Source organism: Erinaceus europaeus, chromosome 2 (assembly GCF_950295315.1).
Source record: "Erinaceus europaeus chromosome 2, mEriEur2.1, whole genome shotgun sequence".
In the NCBI taxonomy this organism is placed as follows: domain Eukaryota; kingdom Metazoa; phylum Chordata; class Mammalia; order Eulipotyphla; family Erinaceidae; genus Erinaceus; species Erinaceus europaeus.
In genome coordinates this window covers 87,577,858-87,600,647 of record NC_080163.1, presented here as the reverse complement: position 1 = coordinate 87,600,647, position 22,790 = coordinate 87,577,858, and the positions used below count along the sequence as shown (strand labels likewise).

The 22,790-nt window shown below is 37.3% G+C and overlaps 1 protein-coding gene across 27 annotated transcripts in view; it reads right to left on the bottom strand.

Annotated features, from left to right (window-relative positions):
- Positions 1-22,790, bottom strand: part of SORBS2 (sorbin and SH3 domain containing 2) — a 248,101-nt gene that overhangs the window by 57,290 nt on the left and 168,021 nt on the right. For 19 of the 27 annotated variants that reach the window (XM_060183784.1, XM_060183700.1, XM_060183701.1 and 16 more), the window contains 5 exons: positions 15,547-15,719; positions 10,784-10,850; positions 9,745-9,789; positions 6,882-7,062; positions 4,116-4,230 (listed from right to left, as the gene is read on the bottom strand). In XM_060183784.1, coding sequence (XP_060039767.1) covers positions 4,116-4,230; positions 6,882-7,062; positions 9,745-9,789; positions 10,784-10,850; positions 15,547-15,719 — 581 coding nt within the window. Of the gene's footprint in view, positions 1-4,115; positions 4,231-6,881; positions 7,063-9,744; positions 9,790-10,783; positions 10,851-14,742; positions 15,118-15,546; positions 15,720-22,790 lie in introns of those variants that run through there. The other 8 variants (XM_060183708.1, XM_060183705.1, XM_060183729.1 and 5 more) reach the window with 5 other exon arrangements.

Here is a 22,790-nt window from a genome sequence, read left to right as displayed (position 1 = left end):
TTATTTATTTTTCCTTTTGTTGCCCTTGTTTTATTATTGTATTTATTATTGTTGTTGTTATTGCTATCGTTGTTAGATAGGACAGAGAGAAATGGAGAGAGGAGGGGAAGACAGAGAGTGGGAGAGAAAGAGAGACACCTGCAGACCTGCTTCACCACCTGTGAAGTGATTCCCCTGCAGGTGGGGAGCCTGGAGCTCGAACCTTGATCCTTATGTTGGTCCTTGCGCTTGGCGCCACCTGTGCTTAATCTACTACGTTACTGCCTGACTCCCTTAATCTACATTTCTAAACTTTTAACACAATGAATATCTATGTGCTTTAAGAAATTACATCCATTCTACTTTTCTGTTAAAGAACATAAATTATGTTTAAGTATATATCTCATTGATGCCTAAGAAAGACGCATTATTTTGGCCTAGATCAGAGAGGAGGACTTTTATTCAAATACTACTGTTCTCTCTACCCTACCTGAGTCCCAGGCATAATGGAATTGGAGAACTAGTTATAAATATCAGTGTGTCAAATTCTGCATGAGCACTTTGATGGGGGACTTACTGTGTCTGTTGTCACTAGCCAGGCATGCATGTGAGGATACAATTGGTGCCTTCAAAGAACTGCAAGTCTACTGAGGGATACAGAAAAGTAAGAAGGTCATGACGACTGAGTGAGTGAAACTAAGTGAGTGAAAACTAAGAAGGCCATGTGGTGAGAGAACTGTTGGGGATAACTTCCCTAGTGGAGTCTGGCAGGGAGAGAACTGAAAGCTCTGTGGAACTGGAACAAAGTGGGCGATGGAGGAAGGGCAGGAAAAAGCATGAGTCTGGAGAGGTTAACTGGGGCCAAATCACAAGTTTTAATTAATTTTTTTATTAATTTCTTTTGTAAACTATGTTTAGGAATTTGGATTTTGTTCAAAGGAGACTTCAAAGTCAGTAGAATGTTTCGAGCAGGAAGTGCTACAGTAAGGTTATAAAGATTGCTCTAGTTGTGGAGTGGAAGTGGGACTGGAGAATTAGGGAAGTGAATCAGGTGGCGGTCACTGGATTCTGGTTGTGGGGACTGAAGAGAAGCGTGGTGCTGACATTTCCCTTATCAGGTAGGACTTGGGCACTGTTGGGAGAGACAGGACTCTCATAAAACAATCATATAAAATGACACCTGGGATAATTGGGCAGATGATGGAGTCATCTAGGGATTCAAGAGAGCAACATAGAATTACATAGCTGCTGTGCCCAATTTGCAAAGATGATGCCATAAAAGAACATAGCAATGTGTGCTGTTTGTTCATTTGCAATCATCTCACATTAATTTAACAAACCTGCCTGTCTATCTTGTGTGGTCAAGACACTCCAGAATCTTAAGAGAACAACATCAATATATAACTAGTATCATTGTGCACTTAACCTTTTGTATTTTTTACTGATTTACAGGGGGCAGCTGGAATGAATTCAGGGTTAACTAAAAAGCAAAGGCATTAGTCTTGCTTTATAATAAAAAGCCAGTCAATGCCTAGCTCAAATCATTTTACATAAGGCTGGCCTTCAGCAAAAATGTTTAGAGGGAGCAGTTTTTGGTTCTTTCAATTTCTATGTAAGATATCCATTCTCATTTTCTTCTAAGTAGTTAAGTGTCTTCTATTTCCCCTCACCCCTCTCCTTCTTCTGCTCTCTCTATTGTAATCTTCAACCACACCCCATGCTCCACATTTTTGTATTCTCTTAGAACTAGTCAATTATACTGATCATATATAAAAATTACTCAAGGCCCGGACTTTTGATACAAATCGGTTAAGCATACTAACTTATCCCATATCAGCATCCTAAATGGCCATGCTGCAAAATAAACAAAGTTGATAATGGCCACCAGATAAAATGTGATTCTCACTCAGCTATCTGTGGTGGTGCAGTACTATAATGGCAATTAAGTGCACTAGGTGTAAGTCTACCTGGGTTCAACTCTTAGCTCCAATACCCACCAGCTATGTGACCCAGTTTAAAGTTACCAGATGTTCTGTTTGGTATTTTCATTTGCAAAGCTGTTATATACCTACTTTATAGCTTCATTAAAATCATTACATGAAAAAAGATATAAATGACCACCGATAGGGTCTGTTACATGGTATGTGCTAATAAAGCTTTATAACTATTGCGATTATTATTGCTACTTTAAAACTAAGTGTCTTCAAAGCTTTTACTGAAGGAAATAGATAATGGAATTTCAGTCACAAAGACAACAGGGCCAGAAATGAGCTCTTATTTGTTCACAGGGAAGATTCTTTAGATGTACAGCTATTTTATCCATATAGAAGGCGATCTAGTTCACATAAAAGTAGATGTAGCCTTGGATATCAGTTATGTAATAAATCCAAATTTCCTTCAGGTAGAGATTGTGTCTTATTCACCATTGAGCCTTTAGCACCAAATACACTATCTGGCATATAGTGGGTACTCAGTCAATTTTGTTAAAAAATTAGTAATAGACAGTCTTGATGGGAAAGCTTCTAAAATCAATCCTACTTCCTGATTGTACAATTCAAAAGACCACTCTAATACAATGATAGTGTCCATTGAACTAAGACTTTCATAACTTGCTAGAATGATCATATTTTGTTATTTCATTTATTATTATTTCACATATTTACTTGCTAGTCCCAACTGTTTAGAATGGTGATATTATACTATACTGCTTCCTCAATTCTCATCCTAGAAATTTCAAAATATCATGGTATTTTACATATAATCTAGTAAGTGGGTTATCAGTTTGCAACAGAGCCTGTGAACCAGTAATTTTTTTTTTTTTATGAAGTCTTTGGTGAAATCCTGTTACTCTAAAATATATGTGCTATTTGAAGAAACAAAAATAAGGAATAGGTAAAATCTCTTATAGACACTGTGTGGTTCTAAGGCTTTTTAGCTTGTTTCTGAGGAACATAACTATAAATATAGGGTTAAAAACTAAATCAAGGACACTTGTACTGGGTATGGTGAAACAAGAGTTTCCAATTAAATCTCAGGGCTGATTTTGCATTATTATAACAATGTGATGTCTTGAATACTCTTAAAATAACTAACAAATTACTGACACCTAGAAATCTTTTAGTACATGGTAAACTACATATAATATGTTATTTCTCTGGAAGTGGGTTTTGATTGGGATGCAGAGAAATTATAGTCTTAAAGAGATTCTGCAGGCAGTATTCTAGGAGGGAGGGTCAATTTCTCAGATAGGGTTGGAGCAATCAAAAGAAAGAAGGCCAAAAGAAAAAAAAAAAAGAACCTATTTGTTAATTGCATTTTGTGGAAGCAAATGGCTCTTTCAAAGCTTATATATCTTTTTCTTGCATCTAATTAAAATGAGCAAGTGAATAATACTGGAAAGTTAAAAATAATCTTCGTCCATTAGACTGACAATCAATCAGGAAGCTTGAGGCTTGGTAACCTGAGAGAGATTTAATAAGAATCAATTAAACAACTTGTTAAGAAAATAGCATTTGGAAAATTTTCTCTAAAGCCAAACACATATTAAAAAAGCCAATAAAGGAAGTCAGTGAATATAACTGCCTGAGTTCTTTTGCTATCATAGAGCTTAACAAGCAACTTTTCTCATTAATAGTGTAGACTAGCAACTAAATGTTGCATTTATGATGACTCTTGTTCTGTTTTAAGTAAATTTAGTGGCTGGAGCGATTACTTAGTGGTAGAGCACAGGACTTGCATTTGTGAGGCCAAGGTTCAGTCCTCAACCCTGCATCTACTGAGGTAGTGCTCTGGTGTCTTTCTCTCTCTCTCCCATAAATAAATAAATAAATAAATAAATAAATAAATAAATAAATAAATCTTTAAAAATTAAAATCAGGGTCATTATTTTGACATAGTTATAAATAACTACGTGCAAAAATCCTATATTTATATTTGGTTGGTAGGACAACACATTGATAGTATACACTTAAAATTCTGAGACAAGATACACAAATCATGAAACAACATAAGCATATTGAATAATGTCAAATACAGAAACTATCTCTGACAAAAACTGCTCAATCATGAAATTCAGGTTTATTGGGGAGCCTAGGAAACCTAGAGAACCAATATTCTGTTTAATTTAAAATGCTTACTGGTCTTTCATGTTGCAGAATTGATGACTTCCCAGGTTCATATTCAAAAATACTCCTTGGCTCAGAACGAAATTTTCTTGTGTCCACTTTTCTGTCTGGAGGATCCCAGTCATGCCTGGTAATAAGCAACAAATTACACACTAGAATGATTCTCTGTACTTACAGCAGTTGTGTGAAACCACTTGTACTTCTCAAAGTTAATTTTTACATTTTTAAAAAAGTTTCTCAAGATAAAATGTTGCATTTGTAATGACTACCATATTTATGCTTTGCTTTCCACAGATTTTTCTAACAAAAGCTATTGCTTTTATTTCATGTTATATTTCCTTGCATTTTTCCCCTTTAGTGACCAGCCTCCTTCAGGTTCTAAATCTCATCTAAGGGGTTTGTAGACATAGAGCCATATGAGTAAACCCTTGGGTCACAAATGGCAGCTGCGTATGCTTATTTTTAGGCTAAGTGGCAGTTATGCTCCATTAAGCTACGTGAATGTGTCCCACTATTCTGTAGCCAGGCATCCTTGATCCAAAGTGACAAGGTGCAATGCATATGCCATGTTTGATCTTGTTTATCTTGCTGGTCTGTAAGAAGTACAGAAGCATCTCTGGGACTGGCACCCACAGGAATGAGCTATCTGCCTGGGAGATCTTTCTTTGGTGTTACTCTGAAGGGACCAGCCAGACATCTATCTCACTGCATGAGAGACATTATAATCAACTCTTTCTCCTACACTAGTACATTTTAAGAGGCGAGGCTGTCAAAGAGGGTCTGAGAAAGCAGTTTTTCTAGGTACTTAAGGCCAAGTGCATTTCTTTAGGAACACTGCTTTAGAGGAAGAAGGATTTTCCGTCAATCGCTGGATGCAATATTGAATCCATGACATAGGACAAATTCTGACTTAATGTCATATTGGAACTAGAAGTGCTCTAGGAGGCAGGAGAATTAGGGGTAAGTCTTATTTCTTTTAGTCAATTGATGGGTGAGATTCAGCAGAAAGGTCTGGAACACTAAATGCCATGTTGTATATGAAAATCATCTAGACATTTTTTTTAATATTTATTTTATTTATTTATTCCCTTTTGTTGCCCTTGTTGTTTTATTGTTGTAGTTATTATTGTTGTTGTCGTTGTTGGATAGGACAGAGAGAAATGGAGAGAGGAGGGGAAGACAGAGAGGAGGAGAGAAAGATAGACACCTGCAGACCTGGTCCACCACCTGTGAAGCGACTCTCCTGCAGGTGGGGAGCCGGGGTTCGAACCGGGATCCTTATGCCGGTCCTTGTGCTTTGCGCCACCTGCACTTAACCCGCTGTGCTACAGCCCGACTCCCCTATCATCTAGGACATTTTTAAGGCAATACCATATTTATAAATGAGGATTTATTTTTACTAAACATATTGACCAAACAGTATATTTCAATTAATTTTTCTATGGGAGAGATATCATGTTGTGTCTAGATAACTATTTCTCAAACTTGAGGCATCACATAATGAGGAGACTTATTAAAAGGAGAATCTTTTCACACGTGATGTGTGCCTATTTTCCTAGTGTCCTGTGGCATCTGTTATCTGTTACTACCAGTGGAAATATATCTATATAGTGAGCATATTAAACGTATACTTAATAATCAATATTAGTAGTGAATCATTTATATCATTATTTATTAATAGCCAGTTTAGCAGGAGCTCTGATATCAGTCAGAGATGGTTTTGCTTCTTTGCTTGGACATGCTAGTTGTAGGAGCTGAGTAAATTACTTTACTGTTCTAAAGCCAAGTTTATTTTTTCCTCTTTAAAATGGACAGTGGAACATATGCCTGTGTATATTCAAATTTGTGTCTAATTTCAATCCAATTTCGGTCACTATTCAAAATAAGTAAATATATAAATAATTTTTTTTTAAAGGCAACACTAACCCCATGCAAATGGTTCTTAGCCTGGAGCTGAATAGTAAGCAGAATCTGACTTTGATGCTCATACCACATGGAAAAGCAAGAAAGACAAAGTCAAATCAAGCATCAAAAATAGTAGAGTGATGCTCCAGTGTCCACCTGCTTCATATAAATAAATAAAACAGAACATATCTCATCGAATTGTTCTCAGAATAAAATAGTATGAAAAAGCTGCTTGGCCCAGTGCTGGCCTCATAGTGAACTCTCAATACAGGTTACCTATAAGTAGGGTTATTAGTCATACTCCTAATTAAAATGCCATGACATAAGTGTTTTTATAAATTCTTTATGTGAATAGCTGCTATAAAAATGTTTCAGAGGGAAGAATGAAAATTAGTATAATCTTGAAAAAACTGGTGGAAATGAGTCACAGAAAGACACTTCAACTAATGTCTTATTTGTGATTTATGGAAAGCCCTTCCAGCTTTCAAAACAGAATATTTTTGTATATAAGAGGAACAATTTTAAATTATTAATAGATTTAATATTTCAAATCTGAGGGAAATGAAAATTAACTATATAGCCACTGCCCTGCTATGCTAAGATGGATATATGCCAATTTTTTTCCAGTTATTTTCCTTCCTATATCTGTTTACTGATCAAAAAGAAAGAGATTTTGTCCTGGCTGCTTCCAATCCAGCTTAGGTCACTACAATATTATGAACCCAAGCTGTGCAAATGTTTACTATAATCTCAGCAAGGGGGTCCACATGGAACATTTTCTGACTAACAAGATTAACATATAATGTTCTACTGAATGTTATCTGCCTCTGTTTTTGGCTTCCAGATAGGCCTCTTTATGACAGAATTCCTTACTTTTCTGTTGAAGACCGGTCTCTGGGTCGAAGTGGAGGTGGAGGAACATGGGGAGGGACAGGGGAGGAAGCATCCTTAAAGACATCTGCACCATTATCAGAGTGGCTTTTGGAGAGGGGTCTGTAGGTCTGGGTCTTTGCAGCAGGATGGGACTGAGCACTGTAGGGTGAGTTGTACAGGCCTATCATGAAACAACACAACAAAACAAAGAAATAACTTTTTTTAAATTGTATTAAACTATTTGTAACCCACAAAATAGTGATTATTTTTACCATAATAAAAATATTCATAATGCATGCATTGGACATGTTCTTGATGATTTATTAACATATTTACTGATCACTGTTAATATATTAATTGGATATTAATGTATTCAATACACATGCATTGATTGTAGTGAGTATTTATCCATTGTTTTGGAATTAGTAGTAATTAAGATTGGTGCTAGCAAGAGACTTACAGGTACTCAGCAAATTTTCTCCTGGATAATATAAACTAATGACATAGTGAAGATTTCAGAGGAAGGTTAGAAATACTTAGTAGAACTGTTTTCAAATGTATTCTATGGCAACAAAAGCTCTGATTTACATGTGATAATCAACATGTTAGTTACAGTAACAATATTGAGAGAGTTTACACACACATATATATATATCTATATATACATATATTTATTGTGCAGTGCTTCAGAAAACATAAATCCTTATATTGCACACAGAGAAATAAAACATGGTTATGATTGAATACAATGTATAGCAGATGACAAATAAGAACAATATATATTAGAAGTTAAAGAATTTCAGAAGGTGATAATTAGTTAGAGAAGCTCTTGTGGAACTTCTAGTCCTAAAGAGCCCTGAAGAATTAGTGTGCAGAAGCAGCAGAACTGGCATAAATGCTAGAAAATGCAAGATAGGACAGTTCATGAAGGGCTATGAGAAAGGCAGAGACTTATTGCAGTTTCTCTGTCTACTGATCAAATGCTGAACTTCTTTGAAGGGGTCTCTGCAAAAAGAATTGCAACTATTGTTTACTGTATTATATAATAATAGATACAAACTTCCATAGTAAAAAAAAAATTGTAAGTCACTGTTCTAGATTTCCCACCACCTCAACCTTTAAAGTTAAGTCTGTTTTCACTTATCGGCTTTTCCTGGAGTTCCATGCAAATTGCCATGGCAACTAAAAAGACAACATCACCCATATTGCCTTACCCTGATTACACAGATTTTGATTTGGAAGCTAAGATTAGGAAGTGAGTTTGGAGTAGCTGTGATGGGAAATAAAAGTGAAGGAAACATCTTAGGGGATCTCCTGCTATCATCTGGAAGAGATCTGGAAGAGCAAGGACTGAACACCAGAGGTCTTGCTTCTTGCCAAACTTGTTCTTTTCTCCTCTCTGTGCCCCTACTTAGTTTGGGAGACAGTTAGAGGACTTAAGTTCTATACTTCGGGAGTCACAGGAAAGAGAGGGAGAGAGCCGCATGAATTTTGAGACCAGATCGGCAAGTTAACTCCTAAGTATGGTTGCAGCTACTCAGAAGAGTGGTGAGCAGTCTGAGCTTGGGTGTCTGCTCTACAGAAAGGAAAAACTAAGGGGCTGGGTAGTGGCACACCTGATAGAACACACTCATTATAGTGCACAAGGACCCAAGTTCAATCCTCTGGCCCCAACCTACGGGGATGGGGTGGGGGCATGCGGGAATCTTCATGAGTGATGAAACAGTGCTTCAGGTGCTCTCTTGAGTGATGAAACAGTGCTCTCTCTCTCTCTCTCTTTCTCTCTCTGTCTCTCTTTCCTTTCCCTCTCTATGTAACTTTTAATTTCTGTTTCTATCCAAAATAAGTAAACATATAAATAAAATATTTTTTAAAAATGAAAATATAACTCCAAGCAAATAGTTCTTAGCCTGGATCTGAATGGTAAGCAAATTCCCTGGGATGCAGGTGGAATCCTCTGATTATGGAAAGAGAAAAAACAGAAGTCCTTTTGTATGGGGTCCTCTCCTCATGCCAGGAAAATACTTCCTAGGAGACCAAAGCACCCAACTATACATGGATGTATCCAGAAATAAACTTTTTCTATTATGATCATTGGGAAGTGAGTCCAAAAAGTCACCCAACAAAGAGGAATTAAAAAAATAAATCCTTCAGTGGGGCTACTGACATAGCTCACCTGGTAAGGCGCTTGCTTTGCTAAGTGTTAACTAGGCTTAAAAATCTGTAGTATACTACATGGGAGCTTTATGGCACTGGGTGCACTTTTAGTGTGGTATCTCTCCCTCATCCTCTCCCTCGCTATTTCTGACTCTCTGAAAGTCTACTTGGAGTAGTGAAGCCCTAGTAATGACAGAAAAAGTCTTTTAATGAATTATTTCATTTTGGATCAAAAGCACAGCAGAGACAGACAAGAACACAAACTACCGTGCTTGATTTGTTTTCCTTTCCCTCTCCACTTCCTTCCTTTGATTTCCTTTCCTTCCTTCCATCTTTCTCTGTTGATGTGTACCTGAAAGATCTTACACAATCATGATGAGTCTATGGATTAAAGGGAACCCTACAACCCAAAACAGCATGCTTTTCACACTATCTTCAGCACTATAGTCAAACATTACTGAAATGGAGAGTAAACTAACAGTGAGAGTAAAGGTGAGAAACACGTATTAGGAGTATTAGTTCTTATCTCCCAAAATGAGAAAGAGCTCTATCCTTTTGTTATGCATGCTGCGAAAAAAGAAAAGTTAGCATCCTCTTTATAGTGGACTGCAACATGTGCTCAAAGAGATAAAGAAAGTGACTGTGAAGTTCTTCCAAATGTTTCAGAGCTGAATAGGTTCATTCTGAGCAAGGAAACCCATCCTACCTGCATTATATGTATAAGGAGTATTATACATGTCTGCATCATCATCTAGAAAATGAAACATACATATTATGGGAATACAGATTTGGTTACCAAATAATCAAGATAGCAGGACTTCAGAGAAGCAACAAGATTTTATTAGAAAACCAACATATTTTCTACTGATTCATGACACCATCTTAAAGTTTTCAAAGATTGCTTTTTCTTGAACCACTGCAGTTTGCTGTCTTTTGCCTGTGTTCTGTCTACTTTGCTATTCTCTTTACTCTTAGCCTCACTGCCCTAGCAACCTCACAAACCCTGGCAAATTCTAAAAATTGTTTCCTTTAGGCAGTGTTTTTTTTTTTTTTTTTTTTTTTTTTTTGCCTCTAGGGTTATTGCTGGGGTTGTGCCTGAACTATGAATTCTTGGAGGCCATTTGTTGCATAGGACCAAAAGAAATGTAGATAGGAAGGGAAGACAGAGAGGGCAGAGAAAGATAGACACCTGCAGACCTGTTTCACCATCTGTGAAGTGACCCCTCCCCCCAGGTGGGGAGCCAGGGACTGGAACTGGGATCCTTGACTGGGATCCAAGCAGGTCCTTGAGCTTTCCTGCCACTTGTGCTTAATCCACTGTGCTGCTGCGCTACCACCTGCCCCCCTAGGCAGTGTTTAAAGATCCCTTGTCAACTCAGTGAGACCTGCCTATGCTCACCTTTGATATGGAGCAAGGCCTGTGGACAGAGGCACTGAGTTTGCTTAAGTACACAACACTCTTTTCCATTGTGGATTGGGGAGGAGGAGGCTTGAGAGCACAGTCCCATGAGCCCCTTTGAGGAGTTAAGAGCTTTTTTGTCAGCTCTGAAGGTGTGGTAGGAGCACAGGGGGCTATGATTTGAGGGGTCCTATACAGAAATCATGGAGAAGCTTTCAAAAGAAAGAGGGAGGACCATGAGGTTTGCTAAAGGTTTGATATTTTATGTGTGACAAAAGCTATACAAAAGAGAAGTCTACTATTTCCAACACACAAAGATCTGAACAGAAAACCAATACATACATACCTGGCTTGTGAACCATGTGTATTTGCTTAAACATTGTTTTGTACCAGTCCTTGGGTCTATCAACTGTCTGTAAAAGAGAATATTCTGTGGTTACAAAATTGGCTCCAAATACATATAGTTCCTCAATAGTTCTCTTTCTTTATTTTGCATTTTTAACAGCAGGTTTCTGCTCTGTGACAAACTTTGCAGAATCACTACTATTTCTTGAAAATAATATCAGTAATTTGTCCGGCTACCCACGTATTTTGTAAATATATTACCCCTTGTTTGAATTTAGGCTGAACTGAAGTATTGTATACTGTGGCTTTATTTTATTTTTATTTTTCCAAATATTATAACTGTGTCCAACACAGCATAATTTATGTTTACACAAACAACTTACATAAAATCCACTGAACGAAAGGTACAGTGGCATAAATACTTTACTTATATTCTTCTGTTGACATTTATTATTTTAAAAAAGCTTAGTGTGTCACTATTTTTAGAATGGATTAGGGAATATTTTTGACCCAAACTGTAATCTGATCAGATTAATTTAGAGAAATGAAAATTTATTATTAAGTTACTAAAATTCTGAATCTGAGAGATAATCCATAGTCCTAGCACACAAACTTCAAAACATAGATTTTGTTTTGAAAAAAAAATTAACATGAAAATAAAATGTATGTAGCATGTGCTTTGTCAAATCGTAAGTTTCTAAGGATAGAAATTTGTTATATATTGCAGACTTTTGACATCTTAGAACAGTGGTATGTACTGGCAAGATGAGTGTCAGATCAACCTAGATTCACATCCTGGTTTCTCTGTAATACTTTCTAGCAATATGATTTTGGAAAAGTGAAGTAATCTTTCAAAACCTCCGTTTTTTACTGTTTAAATATAAATAATTAGATCTACATGACATGATTGTTACGGAAACAGAATGAGACAATGATTACAAATTATATGCAAAAAAGGTTTACAACAGTACCTAGAACATGAGTTGTGCTCAATAAATAATGACATCAGGGAACTTGAAGTTTATAGACGAAAAGATGTGTAGAATGAAGAAAAATGATAAAACTCTACCTTATTGTGCACCTCGAAAGTAAACATAGACTTACATAATTATAATTAAAGTTTTTGCTCGGAAAGCTCTTTATCTCAACATTCCCAGAGTTACTCAGACAAGAAGCTGGATCATTCTGTGTACAGTCACTAAATAGACCAGATATTGTAAGATAGCTCTTGTGACATAAAATGTTCTGTAAGAACTGTCACAATAATTTGTGTATTTTTTAGATTGAGCATTGGGTTAGAGTTTATATCCTGGCTTTCCTTTCAGAGATGTGGCCATTGAATTTTTCATCTGGAAACTGGACATTTTGTGCTACATCTGAATTCATTTTGATCTTTAAGGATATTCGATTTTGGTAATCACCACAAATACAGGTTAACATTAAAGGTGACTTAACTCTGTTCTGAATCATTTCTTTATTTGGTTTAGGGTCTTTGCACAGTGGAAAAATTGAGTGTGTTGTTGACTGGCCTTTTATTTAAATGGTGGTGGTGGGTGGAGAAAGGTGAAGTTATGAAAGGGAATCTTGCTACTGTTGATTTAATCAAAATAGCTGCACTTGTATCTTTAAGGGACATTTGTTTTCACAAAGGATTAGTTTTCTCTTCCATTTTATTCCTGTTACAGTATTCAGCAAGAAAAAAAAATAAAGCATAACAGTGCAAAAAATGCACCTGCATACAAACAGAGGCAACAAGAAAACCCAGTTAAGTTGGTCATAACACTGTATATGGCAATGTGTTTTGACAGACAGAAGCTTCCTCACTTGCTGGAGGGCAGATATCAGGCAGGATCTCAGTTGTGCCATCGGCTAGCTTTATATGGTGAGCACAGAGATTCCAGGAAATGCACCATCAGTTGGCACAGGGGAATATGAACTCGTAAGAGGGAATATTAAAACACCGTGTCTCTTCTAAAAGAAGTGTTTAAGTTCTTTTTACGAGTTCCTTTTATAAGAGTCATCCTGGAAACTGTTATGTCTAATATAAGTAAATAGAAGTTCACTCATATTTGAGGCAATTTACTTTTATATGTACCCTTCCAAATTGTTTTGTGGGGGCAGTAGATACTAGTAACTTACTAGTTCAGGTGGCCTCTATAACCTGGGTTGGATACACCTGAATTTTTACCTTTCTAAGGTTTACAAAATCTGAGCTCTACAGTGATTAAGCAAGCATAAATATTCCAAAAGGGAAAGATACATTTTTCTACACAACAGTATAATACAATGACTTTTATTTTTATTTATTACCTATTGCCAGCTTTGAAAATGTTATGGTAATATTACACTGTTGATAGAACGAGAAGAAAAGAACCTTGCATTTCACTTAACTAGCTGCCTTTAATTATATAACCTCATGGGATCATACTGCTAGTGATTATTGCTGTTGTTGTTGTTGTTAAGAATGGCAGTAAAAGGCTAACACAGACACCCCAGGTCACATGAGAGAGGCAGGCTAGGGAACCGCTTCCATTCTTCCAAAAAGCTCAAAGGTACATTTGTTGACTCATAGCTTTCTAGATTTCCCAGGTTACTTTACAACATTGTGTTTCCTTAGTAGACCTGGTTGCCTAAAAAGATACTATAACATGATACACTGAAACAGCACACTGCTTTTGGAGTATACACTGAGCAGAAAACCCATGTGAAGCAACTGCAGTCTGATAATCATTACTTTCTAGATAGATGAGAAAAACAACCTTGAGGATTCTTGGCCTGCTATAGCTCAGAGACAGTCTGACTCAACAATTATAAACACAGCTATACTTGGGGATGTGTTTTGCTAGGTAAAAAATAGAAAGTGTGAATAAAACAAGAGTCTTCATAGATCTGCACCTTCTTTGTAGTTTTAAAGGTCTAAATAAGAGCACAACTGTACAAAACACTTGTGGTTCCTTATAAGGAACTTCTTAGTTGCTAATGTTGTATTTTCTATAGCACTGAATGTTTCATATATGCATTTGCTTATGCATATCTGAACATGCTTTTGATTTGGTTGTAGATTAATTTGTAAAAACTAATATTTGATTTTCACTGTAACATTTCCTTTAAAAATATAAACAGACTTTATTACTTAAGAACATTATTTCTGAGGATCTTTTAAAAAACTAGCTTTGTATGCTCATCTTATGTATCACTTATTAATTTCAAAATGTAGCCAAAGGTCTCATTAAAATCCTTTTAGACAGACTTTATAACCACATAGAAGCAGGGATTTCCTAATTTGTGAATGTACTGCTCCTCAAAGGTCAACTAAACAAAACTAGTGACACCACACTGACTGACACTGCACCCCTACATTATTATAGAAAATGTTTTAAGTTAGCCATTTTGAGTCAGAAATCTTAAAAAGGAAATAAATGACATTGCTAGAACATGTAATCATCATAAGATCTAAAGAAAATCAACCACTATTCCTGAACTTTTTCTGTCACTTAAATGTCAGTAATAAGTTCCAACATAGATTTTAAAGTCTACTTAGCCATCATCAACTTTTCCAGAAACAAATAGGTCTAAAACTCCAGCTAGTATCATACTAGTATATTTTTTGGCTTCCAGTTATAATACAGATTTTTTGGAATAAACACTTTTTAGAGCATCTGTTTAGAACTCGTAGTCCCTATATAATTAAAGGGCATTCAAAGAGAGAGCCACCCTCCCCTTGAATTTGTGTTGAGTTCTCTCTATGCCCAGTATTTCTAATCTTTTGTCTGATCTCTTTCCTACTCTTTTCTCTATCCACTATTATCTTAGCCCCCGCACCCCTACCCCACCCCCCACATAGTCACATTTTATGAAAGCAGCTATTGGTAACACCCTAGTCACCCAGTCAAATATTTGGGTAAAGGGTATGCAGAATGAGCTCCCTTCTTGCCCTTGACGAACAACCCCAAATTTCACCTGCAAACGTGTTGCAGCTTTCATGCTGGTTTCCTCAGTGGTCCTTTTCACCAACTAGCAGAAACCTTCTCTTTGGTAGACTTGATCACAAGCCGCTGCCTGCCCAGGCTCTCAATAGCTGCCTCTGCTCACTGCTGAGCTTTGCCAGAAGGGGCTGCCCTGATTCACTGAGCAATGCTTTGGCAGAGTGTTTAAAAACAAAACAAAAAAAAAAAAAGAAAGAAAAAAATATCCAAACACTTTCACTTACTATCCCCAGAGAGCTCTCAGCAGGCACAAATGAAGAGGGACACCTAAAGTGTGTATTTTTTTTTCCAGACAGTTTTTTCCTTTTCATGACATTAACTCCCTTCACTCCAATCATCTCACTTCCCAAATCCCAATTCACAGCTCTCAATCTCCTAGTGCGAACACACATCCATTAGAAGAAACAAATCCCTGGTTTATTTGCAATGCACAAGGGAATTCAGTGCAGCTAACAAAAGCACATTTCCCCCCTCCTTTTCTTTTCCCTTTCTGGTCCTAACACTCCTTGGTAAAAGGTAAGGAGAACAAAATCAACCAAGCCCTTATCATTTAATTTTCATGATTTTTAGTTAAAGTGGGTAAACAGATTGTGCAATTGTATTCAGTCCACAGTTCTCTTTCTCTGCCACACACAGCATAATATTCATGAGAACTCAGATGGCATGGAGGGCAATCCTCATTATATAAGGCCACAGGAATGTACAAAGCCATCCACAATCCACCCTTTGTAAAGTCTGTTCACAGCCTCAGAGCTACACTTGCACTGGAATTTCCTACCGTTCTAATTGCTGTGGGGATTCCGGATTCATCTACTGGTCCGATCCCTGGGTAATGTGGGGCTTTGATGACTGTCACCCTCTTCTCTTCCTCCGAGGACCTGTACAGTGGTATTGAGCTGCCCATGGTGCCGTCCAGGGATTGTGCATGCTGAGGGTATGCCTCTGTGGAATCTGTGAGAAAATGTGGTGAAATCTAGTTGAGGCACAAAGGTTCATAAATGAATATTGACTATTAAGTATTTATGCCAAATGTAATAGAGTTATTATTTCCATCACTAATTCTTTGAAGTTTGCTAAATTATTAACATGGAGATGTATGTTAAACAGAATAATAAGATCCTCACCATCATAAGAAGGATGAGGAGAAGAATAATCTTTGTTGAAAAGCCATTTGAGGGGCTGGGTGGTGATGCACCCAGTTGAGCACGTTACAACGCGTAAGAACCCAGGTTCGAGCCCCTGGTTCCCACCTGCAGGGGCAAAGCTTTGCAACTGGTGAAGTACTGTTGCAGGTGTCTTTCTGTCTCTCCCTCTCTGTCACTCTCTTCCCTCTTGATTTCTGGCTGTCTCTATCCAATAAATAAAATAAAGATAATTTTAAATATTAAGAAAAAAAAGCCACTTCACCCTGTGTTAGGTATTATTTGAGAAAAGCATTGCATACCCATCCCCTCGTCACATCTTTCTGGTAGTCTTGGGTAGGGGGTGGTGGGTTTTGACTTTAAAGATTAGGTAGATACTGAGATGGTTAAGTTCCCTGAGATAATAATTTCCATGACACATTAAATTTTTATTAATATTATTTTTGATTAATGTAAAATATATTAAAAGTACTAATAAAAGTTTTAGGCTAAAAACAACTTGAGTCTAGGACAACAATTTTTTTAAGTGATTTAATAATGATCGATAAGACCATAGCACAAGAAGGGTACAATTCCACACAATTCCTACCACCAAAGTTCTGTATCCCATCCCCTCCCCTGATAGCTTTCCTATTCTTTATATTTCTGGGAGCGTGGACCCAGAATCATTATGGGGTGCAGAAGGTGGAAAGTCTGGCTTCTGTAATTGCTTCCCTACTGGACATGGGCGTTGGCAGGTGGATCCACTCTCCCAGCCTGTTTCTGTCTTTCTATAGCATAGAAGACTGGTCTTGAAATGAGTGCAGCTCACAATGTTCCCCGCTGTGACCATGAACTGTGAGCTTAGACCAACTAGGGACTCAGAGGTTACACAGATTCCCATGCTAGATAAATATATATTTGGGCCCTGGGTTGGGTAGATAAGGGTAACAGTAAATTTTATTCATAGATTTTATTTTTTGACAATAATGGGAGCTACTCTTTGCCCTAATCCAACTTTCTAGCCCTTTTCTCTTCTCTGACACCATTTTTTCAGACAATATTTTCATCCAACTTTATGTTAGCTATCAAACTCAAGCAAAAACTACAATAGTCCCTGTGGAGAGCAGTCTGGAGAACTCTCAGAAGGCTAGAAGTGGACCTACACTATGACCCTGCAATTCCTCTCCTGGGGATATATCCTGAAGAACCCAACACACTCATCCAAAAAGATTTGTGTATGCCTATGTTTATAGAAGCACAATTTTTAATAGCCAAAACCTGGAAGTAACCCAGGTGTCCAACAATAGATGAGTGGCTGAGAAAATTGTGATATATATAATGGAATATTACTCAGCTATTAAAAATGGTGAATTCACATGTTTCACCTCATCTTGGATGGGGCTTGAATAAATCATGTTAAGTGAGGTAAGTCAGAAACAAAAGGATGAATATGGGATGATCTCACTCATAGAAGTTGAAAAACAAGATCAGAAGGGAAAACATTAAGCAGAATTTGGACTGGAGATGGTGTATAGCACCCAAGTGAAAGACTCTGGTGGGGTGGGAGAGTTCAGGTCCTGGAACATTATGGCAGAGGAGGACCTAGAGGGGGTTGAATTGTTACGTGGAAAACAGAGAAATGTTGTGCATGTGCTAACTATTGTATTTTTTTAAAGTTTTTTTTTTTTAGTTTTTTAAAATCTTTATTTATTTGATAAAGACAACCATAAATTGAAAGGGAAGTGGGAGATATAGAGGGAAAGAGACAGAGAGACACTTGCAGCACTGCTTCACCACTCGCAAAGCTTTCCCCCTACAAGTGGGGACCAATACTCAAACCTGGGTCCTTACACATTGTCATGTGTGTGCTTAGCCAGGTGTGCCACTACCCGGCCCCACAAACTATTTTATTTTACTGTCAACTGTGAACCATTAATGCCCCAATAAGAAAACAAAAACAAAAACCCAATAGTAGTGGGCCCTTATAAACATGCTTAAAATGGACTTCCTAGCTTCCTTCTACCCTAAGATCCCTAATCTCATCTGCTCTGTTCCTACTTTTTGGCTCCTGTTCATTTGGTTCCTAATCATTTTGTCTTGATTTATATCTTGCTGCCTTCAGCCACCAAGTTGCAGATGCTATTATGATGCCATCCTGACTTTTCTGGGCAGACAACCTCACCAATGTGTCCTGGATCCTCTCCAGAGGCCTACCCCACTGGGGGAAGATAGAAACAGGCAACTTGCCCATGCTCATGTCCAGTGGAGAAGCAAGAAGCCAGAACTCCTAACTTCTGCACCCTGAAAATAGTTTTGATCCATACTCCTCCTAGTGGGAAACAAGCGATAGGAGGAAGAGGATAAGAGGACTCTGAACTCCAACTCCATCAGGACCCAGAGAAAGAAGAGAAAAAAGAGAGTGACATTTAGATGTAGTAGTAAGGTTATGTGTAGCTTGGAAAGGAAGAGAAGACAGAACCTTTAAGAAAAAGAGGGGGTGCAATTATATATAAACATAGACAGATATTTGTAAAAATAATAGTTAACCCATATTTGCAACCTTAGGAAAATTGCTGTAGCTTACAATAGAGGGACTGGGGATTCAGAACTCTGGTGGTCAGAATAGTATGGGATTATACCCCTGTTGACAAGTAGTTATGTAAATCAATATTAAATCACTAATATATATTTTTTTTTTTTTAAAAAGAGAAAAGTCAGGAGTCGGGTGGTAGCGCAGAGGGTTAAGCTAAGTGCACGTGGCACAAAGCGCAAGGACTGGCTTAAGGATCCGGTTCGAGCCCCGGCTCCCCACCTGCAGTGGAGTTGCTTCACAGGCAGTGAAGCAAGTCTGCAGGTGTCTGTCTTTCTCCCCCCTCTCTGTCTTCCCCTACTCTCTCCATTTCTCTCTGTCCTATCCAACAACAATGACAACACTAAAAACAACAATAATAATTATAACAATGATACAAAAACAGCCAGGGCAACAAAAGGGAAAAAAATAGCCTCCAGGAGCAGTGGATTCATGGTGTAGGCACTGAGCCCCAGCAGTAATCCTGGAGGTGAAAAAAAAAAGTTAAAAAAAAAAAAGAGAAAAGTCCTGATGTTTCAGGTAAATACTGATTATAGATACTCAGATTGTATGGGTTTGAGCATGCTTCCATCTTTAAATGGACATACATTTTACATAACAGTATATAAAACTAAATACATACTTCATTCCATTTAATTTCAAAAATGACTTGAGTGGGCAGTCATGAGGGCAATATTTCTAACAAGCATATTTTTGAGTACGTAAATCTCATCCTAAACAAAGAATATCAACTCTATCTTCACATGTAGTTTATAATATTTTATAACTTATAGTTTGCCTAATACAATTTATCTATGTTATATTGTGAATTTGCTCTTATTATTTTAATATTTATTTATTCACTTTTGTTACCCTTGTTGTTTTATTGTTGTACTTATTATTGTTGTCATCATTGTTGGATAGGACAGAGAGAAATGGAGAGAGGAGGGGAAGAAAGAAAGGGGGAGAGAAAGACAGACACCTGTAGACCTGCTTCACCGCTTATGAAGTGACTCCCCTGCAGGTGGGTAGCCAGGGGCTTAACCCGCTGGGCTACTGCCCAACTCCCATCTTATTCTTGAAGTCTTTCATTCTATACTAAATATAGAGTTCCTACAGCTTGGGATCAACTGTATAATCTCCCTAGAACCTATTTTAAGATGAAATAATGAAATTATAGACACATACTTCCTTTCCATGTAGTACAGTTTATATGTTGACTCTACACTTGAATATATTCTAATATAGAAACTTGTTTACATTCAAGCATTTATCTATTTTGCTTGGTAGTGTGGGAGAGCCAAAATGGATTTCATTAAGAATGAGGACAAAGAATCAGACCTTGATAATATTTAGGAAAATGTTACAACCTGAATAACTTTAGAGTTTTACTATAGATGTATGATAATAGATAGCTCTATAAAGATCTAAATATAATGAACTCCCAATACAATGCTATAAGATGGGTGAGCTGTGCAAGGACAACATTTTGGCACCAGGCAGTTCCACTTTCTTGTCTTCTACAAAGACATCATTATAAGATTGCATATGATTCCAGGAGCAGCATTAAAGAAGGCATAAGTATATTTAGACCTTAATGAGTCTCCTGGCTACATTTAAGCTGTATAACTATAGAGGTTTTGTTGACCACAGAAACTGAGTTCCACAATGCACATGATAGTTGTTGACACAAAACATTCTTTGGCAAACAAATAGCACCATGTTATTGTAAAAACAAACAAACAAACAAACAACCCAAATGTGAGTTTTATCAGTGAGAGAAAGAGACAAAACCAAGGCAATGCTCCTGCATATGCAGAGTCAGAGATCAAACTTGAAATTCTATGAATGCAAGTCTGACATGCTTCCTGCTTCACAACCTTGTAGGCCACAACCCTATATTCTTTCACTACCAAACTATTGGAGTGGGGTGGGGGAGCAATATGGGTACTGCCTGCTGTCAGAGAAACAGGTAAATCCGTACATTTTAGTTTCGTTCTGTTACAGATTGATGGTAACTAGAGGACTGGCTTTATCACTTTTTTTTTTTTTTTGAGTGGTATGCTGTGGCCTTGTTGTACTCTACCTTCCTTCCAATGCCCTGCTGCCCTGGAAACATTCTAATTGATCAATATCACAAACATTTTTTTTTTCATGTAGAATTCAGAGGATTATTTGATTAGGTATTTTTTATGCTTTTTTTCCCCCTTAACATTAAAACAGCTGTTACTATGAAGCAATTATTACGTTATTTGCTAAACTACTCATTTTGCCACACACAAATGTTTCTATCATGTTACAGAAACCAGAACATTCACCTTCTGTACCCCAAAAAGAATTTTGGTCCACATTTCCAGAGGGGGAGAATTTCATTCTACAATGAAATTCATCCATAGAATAACTGTCTGGGGGGCCGGGCACGCCTGGTTGAGCACATGCTACAATGTAAAAGGACCCAGGTTCAAGCCCCCAGTCCCTACCTGCAGGGGGAAAGCTTTCTGAGTGGTGAAGCAGTGCTGCAGGTGTCTTTCTGTTTTACACTTTCTCTACTTACCCTTTCCTCTTGATTTCTGGCTATCTCTATCCAATAAATAAAGATAATAAAAATAAATTTAAAAAGAACAGTCTGCTTTGAACGTGGATGGTTGTGTGAATCCAGTTCCCCAAAAGGAGGGGAGGGAAATGAAAACTCTTTCTACTCCACCACCCCAGGCCTTGAGAAGCCTTCTCCAGGTATAGTGATAGATATCATCTTCGAAAAGTCAGGCTCCTACTTTCTCTCATGTTGAATTTTCTACCACTAATTGCCCTTAGCATAGGGTCATTAACTTATGGCATATTGAATGCTCTTTCCTCCTTTTTAAGTGAAGAAAGGTGTTGGGAAAATGGTGTTGGGAAAATTGGGTTGAAACATGCATAAGGATGAAACTGAACCACCTCACTTCACCATGAACAAAAGTAAAATGGGTAAAAGATTTTAATGTTAAACTCGAAGCCATCAACTACTGAGAGAAAAATATTGACAGAACTCTTTCTGTTCTATTTTTTTACATCTTTTGAAAATTGGGGATTAATAGTTTACAGTCAACAATAAAGTACAGTAAAAAATAAAATACAATAGTTTGTATATGTATAACATTACTCAGTTTTCCACCTAACAAGTCAACCTCCTTTAGGTACTCTGACTTCATATTCTAGGACCTGAATCCTCCACCTCACTCCAGAGTCCTTTACTTTGGTGCAATACACCAAACCCAGTCGAAGTTCTGCTTTGTGTTTTCTTATTTTTCAACTTCCTTTTTATAAAATTTATTATTGGTGATTTAATAATAATTGACAAGATTATGGGATAAGAAGGATACAATTCCCACTACCAGCATGCTATATTGCACCCCTCCACTGGAAGGTTCCCTATTCTTTAGCCCTCTGGGAGTATCGACCAAAGATCTCTAAGTGGCACAGAAGGTCGAAGGTCTGGTTTCTGTAATTGCTTCTCCATTGGACATGGCTGTTGACAGGTCACTTCATACCCCCAGCCTGCCTCTACTTTTCACTGGTGGGGTAGGGCTTTGGGGGAGTGGGGTTCCAGGACACGTTGGTGAGGTGTTCTGCCCAGGGAAGGCAGGCCAGCATCTTAGTAGCATTTTTTAACTTCTTTCTATTAGTGAGATCATCCCATATTCATCCTTCTCTTTGACTTATCTCACTTAACATGACTCCTTCAAGTTCCATCAAGATGGGGTGAATACAGTAAAATCATCATTTGTAATAACTGAGTAATATTCCATTGTGTATATTGATCTAAGATTTTGGTGTCTTCACTGACTAAAACCCATTTGCAAGAAAAAATAATAATAAACCAGTGGGACTATATAAAATTGAAATGCTTCTTCACAGCAAAAGAAAATACCACCCAAATAAACAGACTCCTTACAAAATGGGAGAAAATCTTCTTATGCAATACATCAGACTAAAGGTTAATAACCAAAACACACACACACACAAATATAAAAACCAAACTCAGCAATGAAAAAAAAAAAAGAACAATCCCATTCAAAAATGGGAAGATGATATGGACAGAACAGTTACCAACAGATGCAAAGAACCAAAGACATAAGAAAAAATACTCAGTCACTAACTATCAGAGAAATGCAAATAAAGACAACAGTGAGAAACCACTTTACTCTGGTGAGAATGTCATACATCAGAAAAGACAGTCACAAAAAATGCTGGAGAGGTTTCAGGGGTAAAGGAACACTCTTGCACTGCTGTTGGATATGTAAATTAGTTCAACTCCTGTGAAGAGCAGTCAAGAGAACTCTCAGAAGA